The sequence below is a fragment of the Physeter macrocephalus genome, unplaced genomic scaffold (assembly GCF_002837175.3).
Source record: "Physeter macrocephalus isolate SW-GA unplaced genomic scaffold, ASM283717v5 random_194, whole genome shotgun sequence".
NCBI classification, from domain to species: domain Eukaryota; kingdom Metazoa; phylum Chordata; class Mammalia; order Artiodactyla; family Physeteridae; genus Physeter; species Physeter macrocephalus.
In genome coordinates this window covers 5,712-26,715 of record NW_021145479.1, presented here as the reverse complement: position 1 = coordinate 26,715, position 21,004 = coordinate 5,712, and the positions used below count along the sequence as shown (strand labels likewise).

Genomic DNA, 21,004 nt, shown 5'->3' with positions numbered 1-21,004 from the left:
GTCCTGGCTCTAATTATGCGAGTCCTTCCTAAAAAAACGATCAGCCTGAGAATGCACCTCTGATGGAGTTGCATCTGCTTTCCCACCGTCCCTTTTGCAAGTGTGCTTCTCCCACTTTACAGATGAGAACGGTCCCGAATCCTAACACAGTGTGCTGCCGTGGGGATGTGAAAACTTCCAGGGACACGAAGGGACAATTTCAAATATTACCATAAGCATGGAGACAATGGATGACAAATCATTACTGGTAACAAATCAGTTCCAGTTCTGCTCCCGACAAAACAGAAGGAGGGCCTCATAGAATCAGCTGCTCAGAAGTCATGAAAAGTAAGTTTTATGGCATCTCTCAGTGTGACTAACTTCTCTGCAACTCAAAAGGGGCTCAAAGAACAAAGTGACGTTGCTCTAGCAGAACTCCTGCCACTTCCACCCACTTAGTAATATCATATCTACAAAATGAAAAATAGAATTGATGCTATACCGTCTCCTTCCAACAACAGACGTGAACTATTGGGGGAAAAACCCCATCCATCTCATTAAGAGATGTGTTTCCAATACATGTTTAATATTTTTTTATCAGTTGGGTACTAACGAGACTTGCAATGATAACTCACTCTATCCTTTTTTTTTTTAACACTTAGAGTCTATGGTCTCAGGCATTTCTAAAACTTATTAAACATTGCTCACTCATGCATATGTTTGTGGCAGAGATGTATGATGGGGATTGTGACAGACTAACGCTGGCCACCCCTTACTCTGGGTTTGGCCATGGTACTGACTTTGGCCAATGGGACACTAGCAAATGTGACGTCAAGCAGAGGCCTGGAGTGTGCTTGCCCACTGGGGGCTGTCCGCCCTTGCTGCTCTTTGGAACCTTGAGACCACTGTGTGAAGAAGCCTGTGCTAGCCGGCTGGAAGATGAGACCAAGCAGAGCAGAGACAAGCAGTCTTGACTGAGGTCCTCCAAACCAACCAGCCTGACAACTGCCAGATGTGCAGGCAGGGATCCTTAGGAGCTCATCTCTGAATGACAGCTGTATTCAGCCCTCTTACAAATATTTACTGCATGGGCTTCCCTGGTGGTGCAGTGGTTGAGAGTCTGCCTGCTGATGGGGGGACGCGGGTTCGTGCCCTGGTCTGGGAGGATCTCACGTGCCACGGAGCGGCTGGGCCCGTGGGCCATGGCCGCTGAGGCTGTGCGTCCGGAGCCTGTGCTCCGCAGCGGGAGAGGCCACGGCAGTGAGAGGCCCGCGTACTACAAAAAAAAAAAAAAAAAAAAAAAAAATTTACTGCATCTGCGACTTCCTAGCCTGTGCTCCGCAGCGGGAGAGGCCACGGCAGTGAGAGGCCCGCGTACCACAAAAAAAAAAAAAAAAAAAAAAAAAAATTTACTGCATCTGCGACTTCCTAGCTGTCGTGATCCCAGGCATGTAACAACCTTTCTGAGCCTCTGTTTCCTCATCTGTTAAATGGGTATAACCACAGCCCTTACCTCATGGGGCTGTTATAAGAATTCAATGACTTAATGATATTTATACATTAATGAATATACATAAGGCTGAGTCCCCTAGTCGTCACTCTCGGTACTCACGGCAGAGTTCCTCACTCCTCCAGGGGTGCACAGTGGCCCCGGCGGCCTGGCATGCAGCAGCATAGGAGGCCAATGCATCACACAGTGGTCCAGACTGGCCTGGCAGCAGGCAGCGGTCGTAGATGCAGTCTCGCACAGCACCCTGTGGGTCCAGTGCGTGGTGGCACTCCCGGAAGGGCCCACTGGGGTCGGCAAGGATCCCACACTCCTTCTTGCTCTGCAGCTGCTGGGCCACCAGGGTGTCCAGCTTGGGACAGTTGCCTGGCTCAGCTGCTCCACAGCCTGGCCTTGTTTCCTCCTGCCAGCTCTTCCCGAAGGCCAGTGCGTTGGCAGCTTGGCCTCCACCCCTCAGAGCCAGGTCGTCAGCTGGGTCCCCATTAAAGTTCCCACAGAGCCCGCACAGGGCCCCCGCATAGCTGCTGGGCACCTTGGCAGTCACACGGGCATCCCAGTTATAGGTGACAGTCAGGCCAAAGTCTGTGCGCACGACAGCATCTTGGCCCTGGTGGAACACCTGCACCTGCCCATCTGCCGCCTGAAAGGGCAGGTACTGAAGGATGCCGTCCACCTGGGTAGAGATGCGGGAGGACCAAGAGGTCAGGGTATTCAAGGCTCTGTGGCTCACCCCTCCCTCACTCAGCTCTGGCTACTCTGGGCTCCTTGCTATCCTCTTGAGCACATTATGCTTGATCCACCTCAGGGCCTTTGCACTTGCTGTTCCCACTGCCTGGCAAATCATCCACCTCTCTTCATCCTTCAAGTATTTGCTTAAATCCAAATCCCTAACCCACGGCCTTCAAAGCCTACAGGATCTGTCTCCCTATTACCTCCCTGACCTAACCTCCTCCCACTCTCCCCCTCACTCATTCTGCTGTAGTCACACTGGCTTTCTTGAGATTCCCCCAACTCTCCCAGGTTAGTCTAACTTTAGGGCCTTTTCACCTTGCCAAGAACACCGCCTACCACTCTTCTCCTGGCTGCTTCCCCTTCATTCTTTAGGACTTGGCTTAAATCTAAGCCCCTTCCCTAGAACATCCTGCTTAACCTTGGCTCTTGTCCACCTTTGTGCCTGCACCACCTCCCACATCACTCACTTAGGCTCCCTGGTGTCTCCTTGCTGTCTCCCAGAACATATTAAGTGCACTCCCACCTCTGGGCCTTTGCACTTGTTGTGACCTCTTCCTGGGATACCTCTCGTCACTCTTTAGTTGGCTACCTCTACTTCATATTCTAGGCATCAGCTTTGAACCAAACCCCTTACAAAGGCCTAAAAGACCATACATGATCCGAGCCTCACTGCTCTCCAATTTAACTCTTCAGGACTGCCTCATTCCCCACCCTTGGAACTCCAGCCATGCAGGCATTTTGATATTCTCCTGAACTCACCAAGCTCAGCCCAGCCTCAGGGCCTTTGCACTTGCTATACCCTATGTACCCTATGCTTGCAACATACCTACCCTCTTCCACATCTTTATTCTTTGTCTGGCTGCCTCCCCATCACCCTTCACATCTCAGCTTAAAATCAAATCCTCTACCCTCTAGGCCCTGCTCGTCCCCTCTTTTCTGACTTCATCCCCTACCAAACTCTCTATCCCATCTCCCCAGGCTCACTCTCTCAGGTGCAGCCTCCTTGGCCCCATGCTGTTCTCCTGAACTCTTCAAGCTCAGTCCAGCCTCAGCCTTTGCACCTGTTGTACCCTCTGCCTAGCAACCACTACTTGTCACCTGGTGGTCTCTTCCTCATCCTTCAGGTTTCAGATTAAATCAAAAGCCTCTATCATAGCCATCCCCTACATCATCTCCTACCTCGCTCTCCCTTCCCTCTCTCCATTCCAGGCCCACTGGTCTCCATGCTGTTCCTCTATCCCTCATGTTTGTTCCTGCCTCAGAGCCTTTCAGTTGCTGTTCCTTCTGCCTGGAACAGTCTTCCATCCACTTCCATCCCTGCCTGTCCCATCTCTTTCTTCAGGAAAGGCAATAGAATGCAGAGGTTAAGAGTATGGACTCTGGAGCCAGACAGCTTGGCTTCAAATCTTGGCTCTGCCACTCATTAGCTGTGTGACCTTGAATAGTTGTCTTAACTTCTCTGTGCCCAGTTTTCTCCTCTAACAAGATTACCTATTTCACAGGGTTGTTACAGACATTAACATATGAGTTACTGTATGTCAAGCATTTAACACGTAGAAGTAAATTATATATATATATAAAATTTACTGGGTGGTGGACCCTGTAAGAACCCTCTGTCCAGAACCCTGTGGGCCATCTGTAAGTACTCCCACACCCCTGTAACACCCCCCCCAACACCTTTTGTTCCCGACTTTTCACATGTCACCTTACTCTCTGAATATCAATTTTCCTCCAGAAAATGCACCAATCTTTAACTTTGGAGGGTTCATAACAATAAAACATTGAGTCAACATTTACTGAACACTTGTTGGGCACCAATGTCTCTTTTAAACATCCTACAAATATTAACTTGTCAAAGCTCCACAACCACCTTGTGAAGCGGCTCGCATTGGCGAGGCACCATCTTATTATCCCATTTGTCAGAGGACAAAACTGAGGCACCGAGAGACAAAGTCACACAGCCAGGGAGAGGCAGCACTGCCTGGCTGGGGAGCCCCAAGCCTAATCACTGGCCACAAGGTCTTCCAGCAGACCCCCACCCTCCCCCAGTGGCCAGACCCCTACTCTTTAAGGGGGATTCCCTGCCCCTCCACCCGGCCTTGGGCGCCCATCACTCACCAGCACTCGCCCAGGGTACTCCCGGCGCACGGCCACCTTCACGCCGCGAGCCTCCACGCGCACGGCGCGCGTGTAGCTCACCGTCTGGCTGCCCCGATGCTCGTTTTCCACCAGCACCCGGAAGGCAGGCAGCCCCGCGGCCTGGCCGCACGAGCCGGCCAGCAGGTACGTGCAGGTGCCCATGAAGTCGAATCGCCGGCCGTCGAAGCTCACGTAGTGCGGGTCCCCAGACGCCTGGCAGCTCCCGAAGCGGTCGGGGTAACAACCCAGGAGATCGTTCTGGACGCGGCAGCGCTCGCCCGCTGGGCAGCCCTGCGTGTCGCTGCAGCGCACCTGATGGGTGGAGGCGTCACAGGTGCAGCGCCGCCGGCAATACTCATCGGCCCACACCTCCTGGCCGGGCGCGAGCGGGCGGCCCTCGAAGTTGCAGCCGCAAGACGAGGCGGCCACGCAGGCGCCGCCGCTGGCCACGAAGCCCGGGAGGCACACGCAGCCCTCGACACACGGGCGCGCGGAGCAGTTGGACGGCACCGCGGCGGGGTTGCAGGAGGCCGGGCAGGCGGGGCCGCAGAGCTCATAGCGGCTGTTTGCGGGGCAGGACAGGGCTGCGGGGACACGGGAGGGGGGGTCAGGCCAGCACAGTCAGAACGTGCCAGGACTTCCCTCCCCAACCCAGCTCCTTCCTCAGAGCTCCCCATCTCAGTTAATGACACCTCCACCCTTCTGGGTGCACAGGCCCCAAACCTCAGAGATATAGTTGACTCCTTCCCCTTTATTCACTGGACAACCAACATGTCGGTAAATCCTGTGAGCTCCATATTCAAGATCTATCCAGAACCTGCCCCTTTTTCCTTTCACCACAGTCCCCACCCTTGTCCTGTTCACCCCAGCAGCCTCCTGCCTGGTCTCCCCCCTGCTCCCATCCTGCATCCCATTCTATTCCCCACATGCAGCCAGAGGGATCCTGTGAACACTTGAGTTAGATGACATCCCTCCCCTGCTCAGAGCCCTCTTGTGGCTCTGTCTTGCTCAGGGTAAAAGCCAGAGTCCTCCTATTGGTCCATGAGGCTTCCCATAATCCACGATCTGCCCCCATCACCTCCCTGTCCTCATCTCCTCTCACTTTCCCTCTGGCTCACTCCGCCCCAGCCACAGTGGCATCCTCTCTGGTCCTCACACTCCCGCCTCTGGGCCTTTGCACTGGCTTTTCCCTATGTCTGTATTAGCCTTTCCTCACATGGCATGTGGTTAAGAGAAGGTTACCGGAATGTAGATGGCCTGGGTTCAAATCCCAGCTCTCCCCTTCTTAGCTGTGTGATTGTGAGCAAACAACTCCAATTTCTCTGTGCCTCAGTTTCCCCATCAGTAGAATGGGATAATAATAGTCCCAATATCACAGGAGGCTCATCTATGTAGAGACACCCCATGTAGAGCATCATTATGAGCTCACACTGTTGCCTAATCCTGGTCTCTGTTCCAATGGCCGCTTCTCCCAAGGGCCTTCCCTGAGCACTCTCTTCATGAGCCTCCCATTTGCTCTTATCCCATGAACTCTGTTTCTTTTGCTCTCTGAAGCTATTCCACAGTTTACTGCTTACTCTCTGTCTCCCCTGCTAGGATTATAAATTCTGTGAGAGTGGGAACCTGATCTGTCTCAAACATGGGTGAATCTCCAGCACCAAGGACGGGGCCCGGCCCACAAGAGATGCCCAGTAAATACTTCGAAAATGAATGGGTAGATAAGTGAATGCACTGGTTCTTCTTTTGCACCAGGCATTGGGGAACTCGGCGGTGGTGGGGAGTGGTGTTTACTGGGCAGTGGGGACACAGCAGTGACCAAGACAAACCCCAAATGGCCTCAGTGTCTACCCTAGACTTACCCCTCTCTGGAGTCCCTGTCCCAAGCCATGGGCCTGGGCCTGGAAGCCTCCTCCTCCTTCCTGTGCTAGCCGTTCTGCCTCCTGAACATTTCTCTGGGAGCCTCACAAGGGCAGAGACAGGTGTTTTGGTCCCCTCCGTGCCCATGGTCAGCACAGGGGTGGGGCCAGATAGGGACTCAGGGAATGCATGTTGAATGAATGAATACATGAGTGAATGAATGATTCGTTGGATGGATACCTGGCTATGGTGCTGGAACTTTATCCAGAAGACACCGGGGAATCATGGAAGAGTTATAAATGAAGAGATGTTCACATGTCTGCTTTGGGACATCTCATGCCAAGTCTTTGCACACGCCCTTCTCTAAGCTTGGAACCCACCTCCTGCCCCCCCCTTTTTTCTATCTAGCTCCAATCCCTCCTACAGGCTTCAGATTGGGCATCCCTTTCTCTAGGAGATCCTACTTGATTCCCCAGACTGAGTCAGGAAGCTTCTCTGGTCTCCCATAGCCCCTCTGAACTTCCCCCATCCCAGCCCTGACCACTCTGGACTGTCACTGTCTAGTGTGATACGTCTGCCCCAACCTTAGGCTCACTGTGGGCAGAGCCTGGCCATCTTGGCCATTGCTCCATTCCTGGCATGGTCCAGCTCCAGGCTGGACCACAGTAAATACTCAGATATTGAGCAGATGCAAGGGGTCCCCTGCCTCCCACCATGTGCTCCCAGCCCCTACCAGGGTATCACTCACGGCAGCTGGCTGGCAGCCTCCAGTTCCCAACAGAGATGCCAAACTCCAGACAGGCCTGGACGTAGGCGCTAAGGGCACGGCACAGGCTGGCCCGGTCCCCATTGGCCACACACAGGTCATATACACATTCCTTCAGGAAGGGCTGGGGGTCCAGGGCATCATGGCAGACAGCAAAGGGGCCATCGAGCTGGGTCAGCATGCCGCAGAGACGGCTGCCCTCATAGTGCTGGGCCTGGTCTGGGGTGCAGGAGGGACAGTTGTCCTGGCAGCCGTCCTCACATAGGTAGTCCTCGTCATCCAGCTTCCAGCTATTGGCAAACTCCACAGCATCGGGAGCCCGCTCCCAGTCAGGCGTGAGGAAGTCATCAGTGGGGTCACCATTATAGTTGCCACACAGGCCGCACACCTGGCCTTGGAAGTGCACGGGCAGGCTCAGTGCCAGCTGGGCATCCCAGTCATAGGTGACGACCAGCCCGAAGTCCAGCTCTACCATGGCCCGTGTCCCGCTCTGGTACACGCGCAGGCGGCCCTCAGCCAGGGAGGCAGGCAGGCGTGAGCGCTGGCTGTCTATCTGCAGGGGGAGTCAGGAGAGGAGGGTCAGATCCCCGTGTGGTCTGGCCTTCAGCCCCTCGTCTCCTCCCACTTGCTTTCCCTGCTCTAGCTGCGTGAGGACTCCTTCCTCCTGTTCGTGCCACCGACCAAGCCTCAGGATCTTTGCTCCTGCCTTCCCTGTGACCTGAAATGTTCTTTCCCTAGATATACACTTGGCTCACTCCCTCACCTCTTACAAAAACTTTGATCAAATGTCACCGTCTCAGGGAGGCCATCCCAGACCACCCTATTTTATACGGCAACTCCTCCCTACTCCCTATTCCCCCTTCCTTGCTCTATTTTTTTCCCTATACTGTCTAACCTTCTAAAATGTCATCTGCAAATATCTGATGTTCACCATCTCTCTAACTTGACTACGCTGTCAGCTCCACGAAGACAGGGCAGCTGCTTCATCTCCAGTGCCTAGAACTGTACCTGGTAGAATGGCATGTGCTCAGTAAGTGAATGAAGCCCCTGCTGTATTAAATAAACATTCACTGGGCACTGACCCTGTGCCTGGCCCTGGCCTGGGAGATCCTGGAGATACACTGATGACAAAGACAACCCCAGACCCTACTGTCATGGGGCTCCCAGTCCAATAGGGGAGACAGACCTGTCACTAGACAATGACAGATCAGAGTGATCAGGGCTGGGATAGTGGAGGCACAGGAGGCTGCAGGAGCCTAGAAAAAGAGCCAGACCCAAACTTTCAGGTCAGGGAAGGCTTCCTGGAAGAAGAGACAGCTGAGCTGAGCCGTAAAGGACCAGTGAGAGATAGCCACGGAAACCAGGAGGGGGAGTGGTGTTCCTTTGCAAATGTCCTGAGTGGAGACAGAGTCCAGCCAGGAGATAAGGAGTGTGTTCTCTCTGTCCCCTGGGCCCATTTTCCTCTTCCTAAGCATGTCTTTCTTATCCTTTCTTCACAAAGTCTTGTCTTAGCCAAGAGGATGGGGTATGAAAAAAGGAGTAACAGGCAGAGGGGACAGCATGAGCAAGGTCAAAGGTAAGATAGATCGTTCATTCAGTCAGCAACGCCTCCATGAGCCTTCCTGTGTGTCCAAGTCTATGCCAGGCAGTGACCGAGACAGCCCACATTCACAGGCTCTCAGTCCAGGGACCACTGTTCAAATCTGTCCTTCCCCTAAGACCAGTGATCTTCATTTTTAAATGACACAAGTAGTGCCTGTTCAGTACAGAAAACTTACAAAATATGCACGAGCAAAAATGAGAAAAGAGAAAATCACCCATACTGCTGTACACATACACACGGGGAGGGGGAAGGGTAAGCTGGGACGAAGTGAGAGAGTGGCATTGACATATATACACTACCAAATGTAAAATAGCTAGTGGGAAGCAGCCGCATAGCACAGAGAGATCAGCTCGGTGCTTTGTGACCACCTAGAGGGGTGGGCTAGGGAGGGTGGGAGGGAGACGCAAGAGCGAGGGGATATGGGGATATATGTATACATATAGCTGATTCACTTTGTTGTGCAGCAGACTAGCACAACATTGTAAAGCAATTATGCTCCAATAAAGATGTTAAAAAAATACTCACATTTATGAATCATGCCAGGTTTTTTTCTACCTTTAAATACATTTATACTTAAAAAAAAATAATGAGACCATGCTGAAGTCACCATTTCATGAACTCCTCTTTTCTCCTAAGAAGCTCTTGTGGACATCCTACCATGATCCCACCAGGAACTCTAAACCTTTGTCAGGTCACTGACCTCTGTAAGGATCTGACAAGGTAATGGACCCTCTCCCTGAAAAACTACACAGCATATGCAAGATTCTGCACATAAGTTCAAGGGATTTGAGGTCCCCCTGAGCTTGTGTTCAACCTCTCTAGCCTTCAAGAACACTACTTTAATCCACTTGTTTATTAATCTCACAGATCCACCTGCACACTCACAAAACGAGGGAGATACAAGAATATTCATGGCAGTACTGCTTGCCAGCATGAACAAAGTGCCCAACCACAGGGGCCTGAGCTAAATGAACTATGATGCATCCAGCCGATGACAAACTGTGCAGCTGTAGAAAGGAAAGAGGAGGCCCCCTTCCTACTGACAAGGAGACAGCTTTAGAATGCACTGTTCAGTGCAAAAAGTCAAGTTCAGAACAGAGCACAAGTACAGTACTGTTTGCTAAGAAAGGGGAGACATAAGAATGTATTGCTTGTGTTGGCATAAAGAAACCCTAGATGAATACTCAGGAAACTAGTAAAAGTCGTTACCTGTGGTGAGCAGTGAAAGCAGGTAAAGATAGGCGTAAAAGCAGGATCTTTCACAACATGCCTTTTTGTTTTGAGCTGTAAATTCTTTTCCTATTTAAAAAAATTAATCGCAGCAACATGGAAGAACCTCGAAAGTATCATGCTGAGCAAAAGAAGCCTTACACAGAAGGCTTCTTGCACTGGATGATTCCGTTACTATGAAGTTCTTGAACCAGCAAAACTAATCTATGGTGGAAAAAAATCAGAACTGTGATGGCCTCTAGGGGTGTGTGGGCCATTGTTTGGGAAGGGGCATGAGGGACTTTTCTAGAGGGATGAAAACCTTCTATATCTTAACAGAGGTTTGGTTTGCACGTTTGTCAAAACTCAGTGAACAGTGATTTGTGGATTTTATTATGTTTAAATTTTGTTTCAAAAGTAAGCAAAAAGGAGTGTGAAAATATTGTATTCTAGTTAACAGTATGCTTGCTAAAATCTTTAGGGGTGAAGTGTATTGATGTCTAGGACTTACTTTAAAGTGCATAAAAAGTAAGAGGGATTGTTGAGTGCACAGAGGGTTGGACAGATGATAGATGTGTGATGAACTAAGAAGAGTAAAATGTTTAGAATCTAGGTGGTTGGCAAATGAGTGTTCACTGTACAATGATTTCAACTTTTCTGGGTGTTTGAACATGTTCATAATAATACGGTAGGAAAAAGGGAAATTATTGTTTCTATTTATTTTGCTGTTATTATATTTCTGTAATTTACATTGGCTGAGTAGTCATCCATTTACCAGAGGCAGAATAGCCTAGAGGTTAAGATAGAGACTCAGGAGCCAGCCTGGGGGCGTTCCCAGCTCCATCTCTTACTAGCCCTAAGCCCTTGGGAAGTCATTCATCTCTCTGGACCTCAGCTTCCTCATCAAAAAGTGTTAAGGGGGCTTCCCTGGTGGCGCAGTGGTTGCGCGTCCGCCTGCCGATGCAGGGGAACCGGGTTCGCGTCCCGGTCCGGGAGGATCCCACGTGCCGCGGAGCGGCTGGGCCCGTGAGCCATGGCCGCTGAGACTGCGCGTCCGGAGCCTGTGCTCCGCAACGGGAGAGGCCACAGCAGTGAGAGGCCCGTGTACCGCAAAAAAAAAAAAAAAGTGTTAGTAATAATAACGCCTACCCCCATAGATTGCTGTGAGCATTAAATTCGTTAACACATGGAAAGTGCCAAGAGACAAACCTGGCACATAGGAGGTGCTCACTACATTTTTAGTGTTTGGTCACTTAAGAAATTACCCACCGTTGGACATTTTGTCTTCTTTCTCTCTCCGCCCGCCCCCTCTTCTTGCTATTATAAACACATCGGCATAAACTTTTTTTCCCCTAACCATATCTCTGAGCATTCTAAAAATTTTTAGAAATCGAATTGCTGGACAAAAGGGGTTTAAGGTTCTGCCACTGATTTTCAAATCCCCCCTCCCGAGCCCCCACGCCCTCGGCCCACTTCTCTGCACCCTCCACCCCTTGGCAAAGGGCTCGGGTTTGGGGCCTGACACCCAGGCACTGCCTCCTCCTTCTGCTTGTTGGGTGGCTCATGGGTTTCTTTTTAACTCGGAAGCCTCCTCTGGATCCTTACCCGAGCGAAGCCAACTTCCCCGCGGGCCAGCGACACCGCGTGGCTGTAGGCGCGCACGGTAACCAGGCCCACATAAGAGACGCTGCGGCTGCCCCGGTGCTCGTTCTTGGTCTCCACGCTGAAGGCAGGCAGGGTCTGGTCGTCGCTGCACAGCTCCACCATCGAGTACAAGCACGTGCCCATCATGTCATAGCGGAGGCCATCGAAGGTGGTGTAATGGGGGTCACCCTGGGCGCGGCAGGTGGCCACGGAGGCCGCCAAGCATCTGGCCTGCCCATCCAGCACCTTGCAGAGCTGCTTGGGACCGCACTGCTTGCCTTCGCAGGAGGCCTTCTCCTGGGTCTGCAGGGCTGGGGAGGGAAGCGGGGTGGCCACAAAGAAAGAGTCAGGAGTGTCCACCCCACCAGGAATCCTGGAGCTCTCCCACCCTGGGGAGTTTGGGCAGTTGGCTCACAACTACCCATTCTAGAAGTGGGGGGACTGAGGTCTGGAATCTCAGAGGGAGAGAGCTACTCAGGCCTGACTTCTCTTAGGTTTTCTGGTTCCCCAGAAAACACAGCTCAGCCCAGATGAACTGGAAGGTGGTGAAGAACCACCAGGCAGGAACAGTCATGGAAAGGTTAATGTGTGGCTTTTCTCTCCCTGTTTCCCCTTTGCCCCTACCTTCCCAATCAAGCTAAAAGGCTAAGGGATCGTTTTTATTTTTTATTTATTTTTAATTTTTGGCTGCACCACACAGCATGCAGGATCTTAGTTCCCTGACCAGGGATGGAACCCATGCCCCCTGCAGTGGAAGCACGGAGTCCTAACCACTGGACCGCCAGGGAATTCCCCAAGGGATCTTTTTTAAAGATAGAAAACGGAAGACAGAGACTGTTCAATAGAATGGAAACGGTGGCATCAGGCTGCCTAGGTTAGAATCCTGGCACAGTCAATTAGCTGTGTGACACTGGAAAGTAATTTATAATTCTGTATGTCTCAGTTTCCTCACTTGTGACATGGGGGTGATAATAATACCTTCTTCAGAGGGATAGTTGGGGAGGAGGGGTGGCCTGGTTTAAATAAGCTAAAATATAAGCAGCGTTTGGAACTGATCCCAGGTGTTAATTAGGTTAATTATTACCTGTTATAATCAATCACCCACCTCTTCCACATTACTATTCAAGCCTGAAGTGGCCCTTTGAAGTTGGGTAGCTTCCATGCCCTGGAGGATGGATGGGAGGGGCATTTTTGCCAGTGCTGGGAACCCTACTGTCTAGGATCCTTGCTTCGGGAAGGGGATCCACATAGGAAGAAACAGCTCTTCCTCCCCTGCCTCCTAGTCTTCAGAAGCTCTTGCCTTCTGTCTGCTCATAATAATAGCTCACCCTTATGTAGCCCTACTCACTTGCTCGATACCCTGTAAATGAGCTACAAATGTTAACTCATTGCACTGTCACTTAACAACCCGGTGAGGGATGCACTTATGATCCCCATTTTACAGATGTGGAAACAGGTCCACAGAGGTGAAGTCACATGCCCAAGGTCACACAAGCAGAGGTGGGATTTGAACCTGGGAAGTCTGGCTTTAGCATCTGTGCCCTCAAACGCTGCACTGCTTGGAGGCAACTCCTCGACAGGCTGGGCCCAAAAGTACACACAGGGCCAGGTCCTAGAAATTAACTATGTTAACACATACAAGGCACCTAGAGTGGACCCTGGTATGTTGAGAAATACTCCCCCCACATGGTAGCCATCATTATTATACTTTTAGACCTCCTGAGTTTGGCATTCCTATATGAGGTGTTGGGGGAGTGGCAGTTAGCAACTGGTATGATTGTGTGTCAGTAGCTAAAATAACAAAATATTCCCAAGCTGGTTGGTGAGAAGCTGCTGACCTGACCTGACCCCCCCACAAAGATCCCTCCTTCTTGGCACCTTGGCTCTCCCCAGGAGCCTTTCCCCAATGCCACCCCCCACAAAAGCAACAGACAAAGGGCTGATGCCAGACACCCTGGGGGCTTCTAGGACCCTGCTGCAGTGCTCTGACTGGCATCTCTTCAGACTGGTTGGGACCCTGGATCATACCAGTTGCTAAACACTTAGAGTATTGTTCCTGCAGGGGGTGGGGGGACAGGGAGGGCTTGGGAAGCCTTAAGACAAAGAAGGATGGCAGGGAGGATGCAGGTGAGTGGGGGACAGCCCAGCTGAGCCAGAAAGCCACAGATGAGCACAGAGAGGGTGGGAAAGGGGAAAAGGCAAGCGAGCTGGCAAAGGGGTCCCCAAGTGGACAGGGCCAGAGGTCATATCTGATCACTTACTCCGGCCGCAGGCAGCTGCTGTCCCAAAGCTCACGTCCTGGTCCAGCCCAAAGGTGAGTAGCCCAAAGTTGGTAGCAGCCTCAGCCACATGGATACTGTCTGTAGTGCCGAGGTCCACTTCAGCATATGAGAACTCACTGCCTGGCACAGCGGCCCAGGTGAGCTTGGCCCCCAGCCTCTGCCCGTCTATGGTCAGCTCACCAGCAGCCTTTGTTGGTGCCACTACCAGGGCCACGCACTTAGAGTTTGGCACACTCTTCACCACATAGGCAGGGCAGTAGGCTGCCACGTCTGGGATCAGGACCAGGTGGGGGTCGTAGGTCGCTCCATCTTCGGTGGTACCCGTGCCAAACAGCAGGACTTGGATGCCCACATCTGCAGACAGGTAGAGTGGCCAGGACTGCTGCATCTCAAACTCTGCCACGTTACCTGCCTGGAGCCCACGGGAGCCAGCGGTGCCCCCGAGGTTGTAGGTCAGCTTCGTGGCCTGGCTGGCCACGACATAGACCAGGTCGTAGCGGGTCTGGAAGGACAGAGGGGGCACCACATAGCGGGTGCCCCAGGCAGATGTGGGCAGCAGCTGCTCCACCACATGGTTGCAGTTCGTGTTTTTCTGGGCACAGCTGTGGCCAGAGAGGACAGCCACGGGGCTACTGGCAGTGACCTTTGACCCTGAGAGGTTAGCTGTGCTCTGCACCTGAGCCACCTGGTAGGGGTCCAGAGTCACACTCAGGACATTGCCCGCTGAGTAGGACTTGCCCTGGAATGTCACTGACCCCTTCAGCTGTATGCTGACAGAGGCACCGGCTGCACCCGCCACCACAGCAAACTCCTTGAGATTCTGGGACGAAGCGCTGGGGGGCGTGAGCACAAAGTACTCAGTGCCTAGGGCGTGGACAGGCCACAGCTGTGTCACGTCTGCTGTGTTGGGCTTAGAGTTTATCGCCTGCACAGAGATGGCGCGGTCAGAGCGGACCACCACCGCGTGCTGGAAGGTATCGCTGCCGCCCATCTCAGCCCTGGCAGTGATGTTGACAATGACTGACTGCCCGGGCCCCACGGTGACATTCTGTGAGGTGCCGTCTACCCGGCTGAGGATGGAGACTGAGGTGAGGCTGTCCGACAGACTGGAGAGGAGGAGGCAGAGGTAGGCTTTGCTGTACCTGAGATTATAGTTCTGCAGGAAGGCCGTGAGGAATTCCTCCCCCCCGCTGTTCTTGGGGTCCACTGAGGCCTCCTGGGTCAACCCTGGGGTGAGAAAATGCAGCTGTGGGTCTGCTTTATCCAATCCTCCCCATCAGAGAAGTAACCTCATACCCCGTGCCTGGGTCGCATGTTGAAATACTAACGTGGGTTTCTATTTTCTCTCTTCTCTCTCCTTTCCCCTTATTCATGCAGTGTTCACCTACCAGCCTTTCTGGCTTTTGCCTTCCAAAAGCCTGAACACTTCAGACAGAGATCTCAAACTCAAACACTGACGGGGCCAGGAAAGTGATGTAAATGTGTGAAACAGAATGGGCAGACTGTGCAGCTAGAGCATTCACATGCCATGGAAAGTGGGGTGTTGCTATTAGCTTTAATCTGTTGTTATGATGATGGCTTATGGGCTCTTTCTTAAAAATGTCAGATCTTACCATTTTTTCAAGAGAAATTGGATATCTGAATTTCCATGTGAAATCTCCAATCCAAAACTGTTTTAAGTAAGCACTATGGGGCCCAAACTGGCTGGATTCAGGTGCCAGTTTGTGATTTTTGTCTTCATAGGATTAGGGGTGTATGTGAAGGGGAAAAGGGGATTATGGGAGTATGGACAAAATGTCTCCTAGAAATAGAGAGGAGTGGGGACTTTTCAACACCTCAATCTAGGAAAAGATTCTCCAGGGCTGAGAAGAGAGAGGGGGAGGGAGAGAGAGATCACTTTACAGGATCTTGGAGAGAGTTGTGGTGGTTATAGAAGGACTGTCTGCCGAATAAGGGGAGCCATGAAGGACAGCCCAGTGTCCCATGGGGCCAGGGGATCAGGGGCAATGAATGTTTCTAAAGTAACCTAAAAAGATGTTGACTGGTAAAGAGGGCCGGGATGTCCCATCCCTCCCCCCAAACTTTGGCTTTACCTAAGACTCTAGTTCTGGACATAACCCTAGGTAATTGGGCACCAAGTCCCCCCCACCCCCCCACCAAGAAAGACTTTAGTGAAAGTTTCCATCACCTCAGCAGAATGAGGCTCTAAGTCAAAACTTTAGTTGAGTTGCAGAAAATCAAGCAAGTAGTAGTTCTTACCTACTTGAATTCGGGGACTAAAGTTTTTACCTGTTTCCCTCTGGAACAGAGAGAAAATGGGTGAATTCTACCACATTTCTCTGCAGGACTTAAAGGGTCTCTCTCCCATCTCAGCTAGCCTGGGGTGACACTGGGAGATGTGTTTGTGGAGGGGGCTCAAATGGAGGGTGCTGACCCAGGCAGGTAGAGTTCTTCAGACTGGAACCAGGACATAGATGGGATTTTGGTCTGACTTACCCCACAGGAGGGTTGCTCCGGCCCAGAGTATCCACCAGTTCCGGAGAGGACCCATGTCTGCAGTGGAGAAAGAGAGGGGGGTCATAGGAGGCTGGTCTGCCCCTCCTGCCAGAGGACAAAAGGGCCCAGTCTCAGGACAAGGGCTGCCTGGGCACCAGGAAGGCTGAGGTGGGCTGAATCCAAGGGCCAGTGTGTGTGTAAGGGGAATTGGACATCTGGTGGGTCTGGGGGTTGGGCAGGGAGGGCAAGACAGAGGTAGGATAGGGAGTTGGATGTCCAGTGGGTCTGGGGGGAGTGGGATGGGGAGGTCTAGAGCCAGGGGCAAGGGTAGGGGACCTGATGTCCCACTTCCAAAGGGGATGCAGCCTCTCTCACCTGCAGGTTCCCGGAGCTGCAGGGCTAGCCCCAGGTTCCCTGGGCTGGGCTATATAGTGGAGTTTCTTGACTCCTCAGGCCGCGCCCTGGGCCACCTGCCAGGCAGATGATGACAGCTTCTTGGAGGAGGCTGCTGATCCCAGGGCCAGCTGGAATGGGGCCCCGGAAGGCCTGAGAAGGGTGGAGGGCAAGGCTGAAGGCCTGAGTCCTGAGAGGGGTGTGAGAACAGCTGGTGGCCGTGCCTGGGGAGCCTGCTGGAAACTTCAGCCCTGGAAGGGTGGTGTCCCTGAGAGAAACAGCTGGGGAGCAGGGTGCCGAGGGCCTGGACCTGGGTCCCCAGGGGGTGGGGATCAGGAGTCGAAGGTGGCATTTGGTCTTGTTTGCTGGATCAATGGCTAAATTTTTTTCCTTTGGCTCCTGCCAGGAACAACAGGGAAGGTCCCACATCCGGGTCTCCATGCCCCACAAGCTGTTCCCTGGTCCCCAGCCACACATAGCCTCTTTCCAACCACTCAGGGTGGGGGGCAGGTGTCTGAGGTGGGCAGGAACCTGAGCACCTGACTCAGGACTTCGTTGTGGGACACAATACCTCCACCCCCAGACCAACAGGGCCTCCTGGGTACCTACTCTGCAAAATAGGAACATCAAAACTGGCTTCACTGGGCTTACTTGTCTCCCAGAGGGCACTCTATAAACTCTCAAGGAGTATAGGCAGGAGGCCGGCTCTTCTGGTGTGGTCCCAGGTAGGGAGCAGGTGGCACCTGGGGGCTGGAGCTGTGTGTAAAGAATGATGCAGGCCCCTGTTTCCTGGTTCCACGCAGACACTGGGCTCCACTTTCTGGAGCATTTGTTTTCTGGGAGGTGTTTTTTTTTTTCCTTAGAAGGGACTCGCTGAACACGTTTTGGGTGATTCTGTGCCCCCGTCCCCCCAGTCTGCCTGGGATGGGGGCCAGGGGTGTAGGTCACGCACAGGGAGCAGAAGCAGAGACAGCTGAGAGGTGCTGTGGGCATTCTGAGGTGGAGCCCGTCCCTCCTGAGGGGCTGGCTCGGCCCATGCCCTGCTCTCCTCTGCCCAGCCCCAGGACTCATTGCCTGGGGAGTCTCCCCTGGAAATAGCAGCTGCAAAGCCTGCGTGTCCTCTTGGACAACACCCCAGCACCTGCTGCCCCCATGACTTCTCCTCCTTATCACAAGGCTTGGGCCTCTGCGTGGTCGGGGTGGATGGGGGCTGTTAGAGCCCCACCCAGGGCAGGTTCCCAGAGGGAGAGAGAAAGGATCAGAGCTGACTGGGCCCCAAGGTCAACCAGGAAAATGAGGTGAGTAAACAAGAGACTGGATAAGAGCCAGACATATCAAGAAACAGGCAGGGGTGAGGGGACCAATCGGGAGTGAGAGCTTTGTGGGGAGTGGTGCCTGAGTCCCTGAGGAAAAGGACCGGGAGGAGGGGCTGCTGGGATTCCTAAGGAGGAAACAGCTATTGCAAACCAAGATGTCAAAATCTTCTGTCGGATACACCTTGTTTAATAAGGGATGAGAGAGCAGAAAATTAGAGTAAGACTCAGAGGTGATTCTGCCCCCCAATCTCTAAGCCTTGAGGTTCCCCCTGGTTGACCCCAGAGAGATGCCTTCCCCCTCCTCAAAACCCATTGTTGCATTCTGCGGCCAGAGTCCCCAGAAGTGGGGCGGCGGTGGTGGGAAGCCTCACAATTTAATATTTGACACCCTTGGGACCTTCTCCCTCCTTTCAGAGCCCAAGGAGTGTGAGTGTGGTGGGTGGGTATGGTATGACGCACCCTGTACCCTACTCCATATCATATCAATTCTCAGAAACCCCACTGGGAACCTCCCAAGATAACCTGTGGGGACACTTCCTTGTGGTCAGTGAAATCACATCCATCCTGCCACTGGCAGCCCTGCTCTGAGCCCAAACAAGGGGTGTTTGCGTGTCCAAGCCCTCTATACTCTCCCTGCTGACAAGATCTGTAGGGGACAGATCTGTATTGGTCATATGACTTGAGACCCCTGGGACCCTCTGGCTTCTCTGGGTTTGAGAGATCCAGGGTACAGGTGGAGACAATTTACTCTGAAGCTCAATTCAGATTTTCTGGCAATTTTGAACTTCATTCTTTCATGCTCTGGATCCCACAAGGGGGTCTCTGTACCACCTTGGGGAACTCCTTCATCTTGCACAAGTTGCCACTAACGTCCCTGAGGTTCAGACTTGATCTTGTTCCTCCCCTGCTCAAGGAAATTCCATGCTTCCCTGTCCCTGTGAATGCAAGTCCACTCTCTTGGCAGGACTATCTCAAGCGCCAATGCTCCATTTCCTGCACCTTCCACCTTGCCATTGCCTGTGCAGTTCCTTCCACTTGGAACACTCTTCTTCATATTCTACCTGCTAACTCCATGCCTGGAATCCAGAAGTCATTTTCTGCATGTGTCATTTCCTGAGAACCCGAGCTGAGGCTAATCTCTTTCATTCCTCCTGTACGGCACTGGTCATCTGCTCCCTCGCTTTATGGAAATTCCCTTTATTTGTTTTACTTCTTGAAACTTCAGACCTGCTACAGCTATGTTCCTGTTCTTCACCTCCCCACCCATCTCTCTTTGACCCACCACAATCTGACTTCCATGTGCATTGAAACTGTCCTGCTAAATCCTCCAGTCACCTCTTACTTGCCACTTGATTCTAGCTCCTCTTTAACATTTGACATGAATGCTTCTCCTCAAAACTTTCTAATGTCTTGGTTTCCATGATATCACTTTCTTCTGGATCTTGTGTTACTTTGGTCTGTTTCCTACAGTAACCCCTTTAACATTGGTGGTCCTCAGAAATATGCCATTTGCAGCAACATGGATACAACTAGAGATTATCATACTAAGTGAAGTAAGTCAGAAAGAGAAAGACAAATATCATATGATATCACTTATATGTGGAATCTAAAATATGGCACAAATAAACCTATTTACAAAACAGAACAGACTCATAGACATAGAGGACAGATTTGTGGTTGCCAGGGGCGGTGGGGGGAGGGAGAGTGATACACTGGGAGTTTGGGGTTGGTAGATGCAAACTATTACATTTAGAATGGATAAACAACAAGGTCCTACTGTATAACACAGGGAACTATACTCAATATCCTGCGATAAACCATAATGGAAAAGAATATTAAAAAAGAATGTATATATATGTATAACTGAGTCACTTTGCTGTACAGCAGAGATTGGCCTAACATTGTAAATCAACTATACTTCAATTTTAAAAAACTGGTGGTCCTCAGATTCTCTTTCTCTGCTTCTTTCTCTAACTACCTCTTTTCTCCAGGAGATCTTATCCATGTCCACTTATGCTGTCTAATAGAACTTTCTGTGATGATGAAAATTTTCTGTGTTTTGTGCTGTCCATTGTGGAAGGCAATGGCTCCATGTGTCTACTGAGCTCTTGAAATGTGACTAATGTAATGGAGGAACTGAATTTTTAATTTAATTTCATTAACCCATTTAAAATTAAAGTAACCACCTGTAACTTGTGTCCATGTTAGACAAGACAAAACTCTAGAATTGTTGCTAGCCCAGGCTCCATTTCATCTACCTAGTCAGCTGCTTATATGTCTGTCACCCATCTACCAACCTATTTATTCTCTTTTATATCCATTTTTACATTCCTGGCCCCCTTGTAGGCAACCATTCTAATGTGATTCATGAGAATATTTTTAATGTCTTCTTGAAATAAAATACACGTTAGTAAGTGCACAAATCATAAATGTATGTAGCCCATTGAATGATCGCAAAATGAATACATCCTTATAACCTACACCCAGGTCAAGAAAGAGAATGTTGGGCTTCCCTGGTGGCGCAGTGGTTGAGAGTCCGCCTGCCGATGCAGGGGACACGGGTTCGTGCCCCGGTCCGGGAGGATCCCACATGCCGCGGAGCAGCTGGGCCCGTGAGCCATGGCCGCTGAGCCTGCGCGTCCGGAGCCTGTGCTCCGCAACGGGAGAGGCCACAGCAGTGAGAGGCCCGCGTACCGAAAAAAAAAAAAATCACTACAGGGACTTCCCTGGTGGTCCAGTGGTTAAGACTCCGTACTTCCACTGCAGGGGTCATGGGTTTGATCCCTGGTCAGGGAACTAAGATCCCTCATGCCGCGGCCAAAAAAAAAAATCACTACATATTTACCATTCTACTGTTTCCGCTTTGGGCTAATGAACACTATCTTCTGATGCACATGTGCACAGTGTCTGTTGGGATGTGCTGTGGAGTTCCTAATGGTCATTGCTGGGTCATTTGGCTCAGCTTTAGTAGATGCTACCAAACATGTTTCAATTTCAACTCCCACGATCAGTGTATGACCAATCTGGTTGCTCAACAGCCTCACCAATATTTGGCCTTTGTAATTTTAGCCATTCTAGAGG

General features: G+C 51.6%; 1 protein-coding gene across 1 annotated transcript in view; it reads right to left on the bottom strand.

Annotated features, from left to right (window-relative positions):
- The window catches only part of FCGBP (Fc gamma binding protein), a 39,140-nt gene extending 22,871 nt beyond the window's left edge, over positions 1 to 16,269 (bottom strand). The window contains exons 1-5 of the mRNA XM_024132655.1: positions 16,215 to 16,269; positions 11,398 to 11,747; positions 6,963 to 7,533; positions 4,337 to 4,941; positions 1,592 to 2,159 (exon numbers count right to left, since the gene is read on the bottom strand). Of these exons, the coding sequence (XP_023988423.1) occupies positions 1,592 to 2,159; positions 4,337 to 4,941; positions 6,963 to 7,533; positions 11,398 to 11,747; positions 16,215 to 16,269 (2,149 nt within the window). The remainder of the gene's footprint in view (positions 1 to 1,591; positions 2,160 to 4,336; positions 4,942 to 6,962; positions 7,534 to 11,397; positions 11,748 to 16,214) is intronic.
- Between the last annotated feature and the right edge of the window lie 4,735 nt (positions 16,270 to 21,004).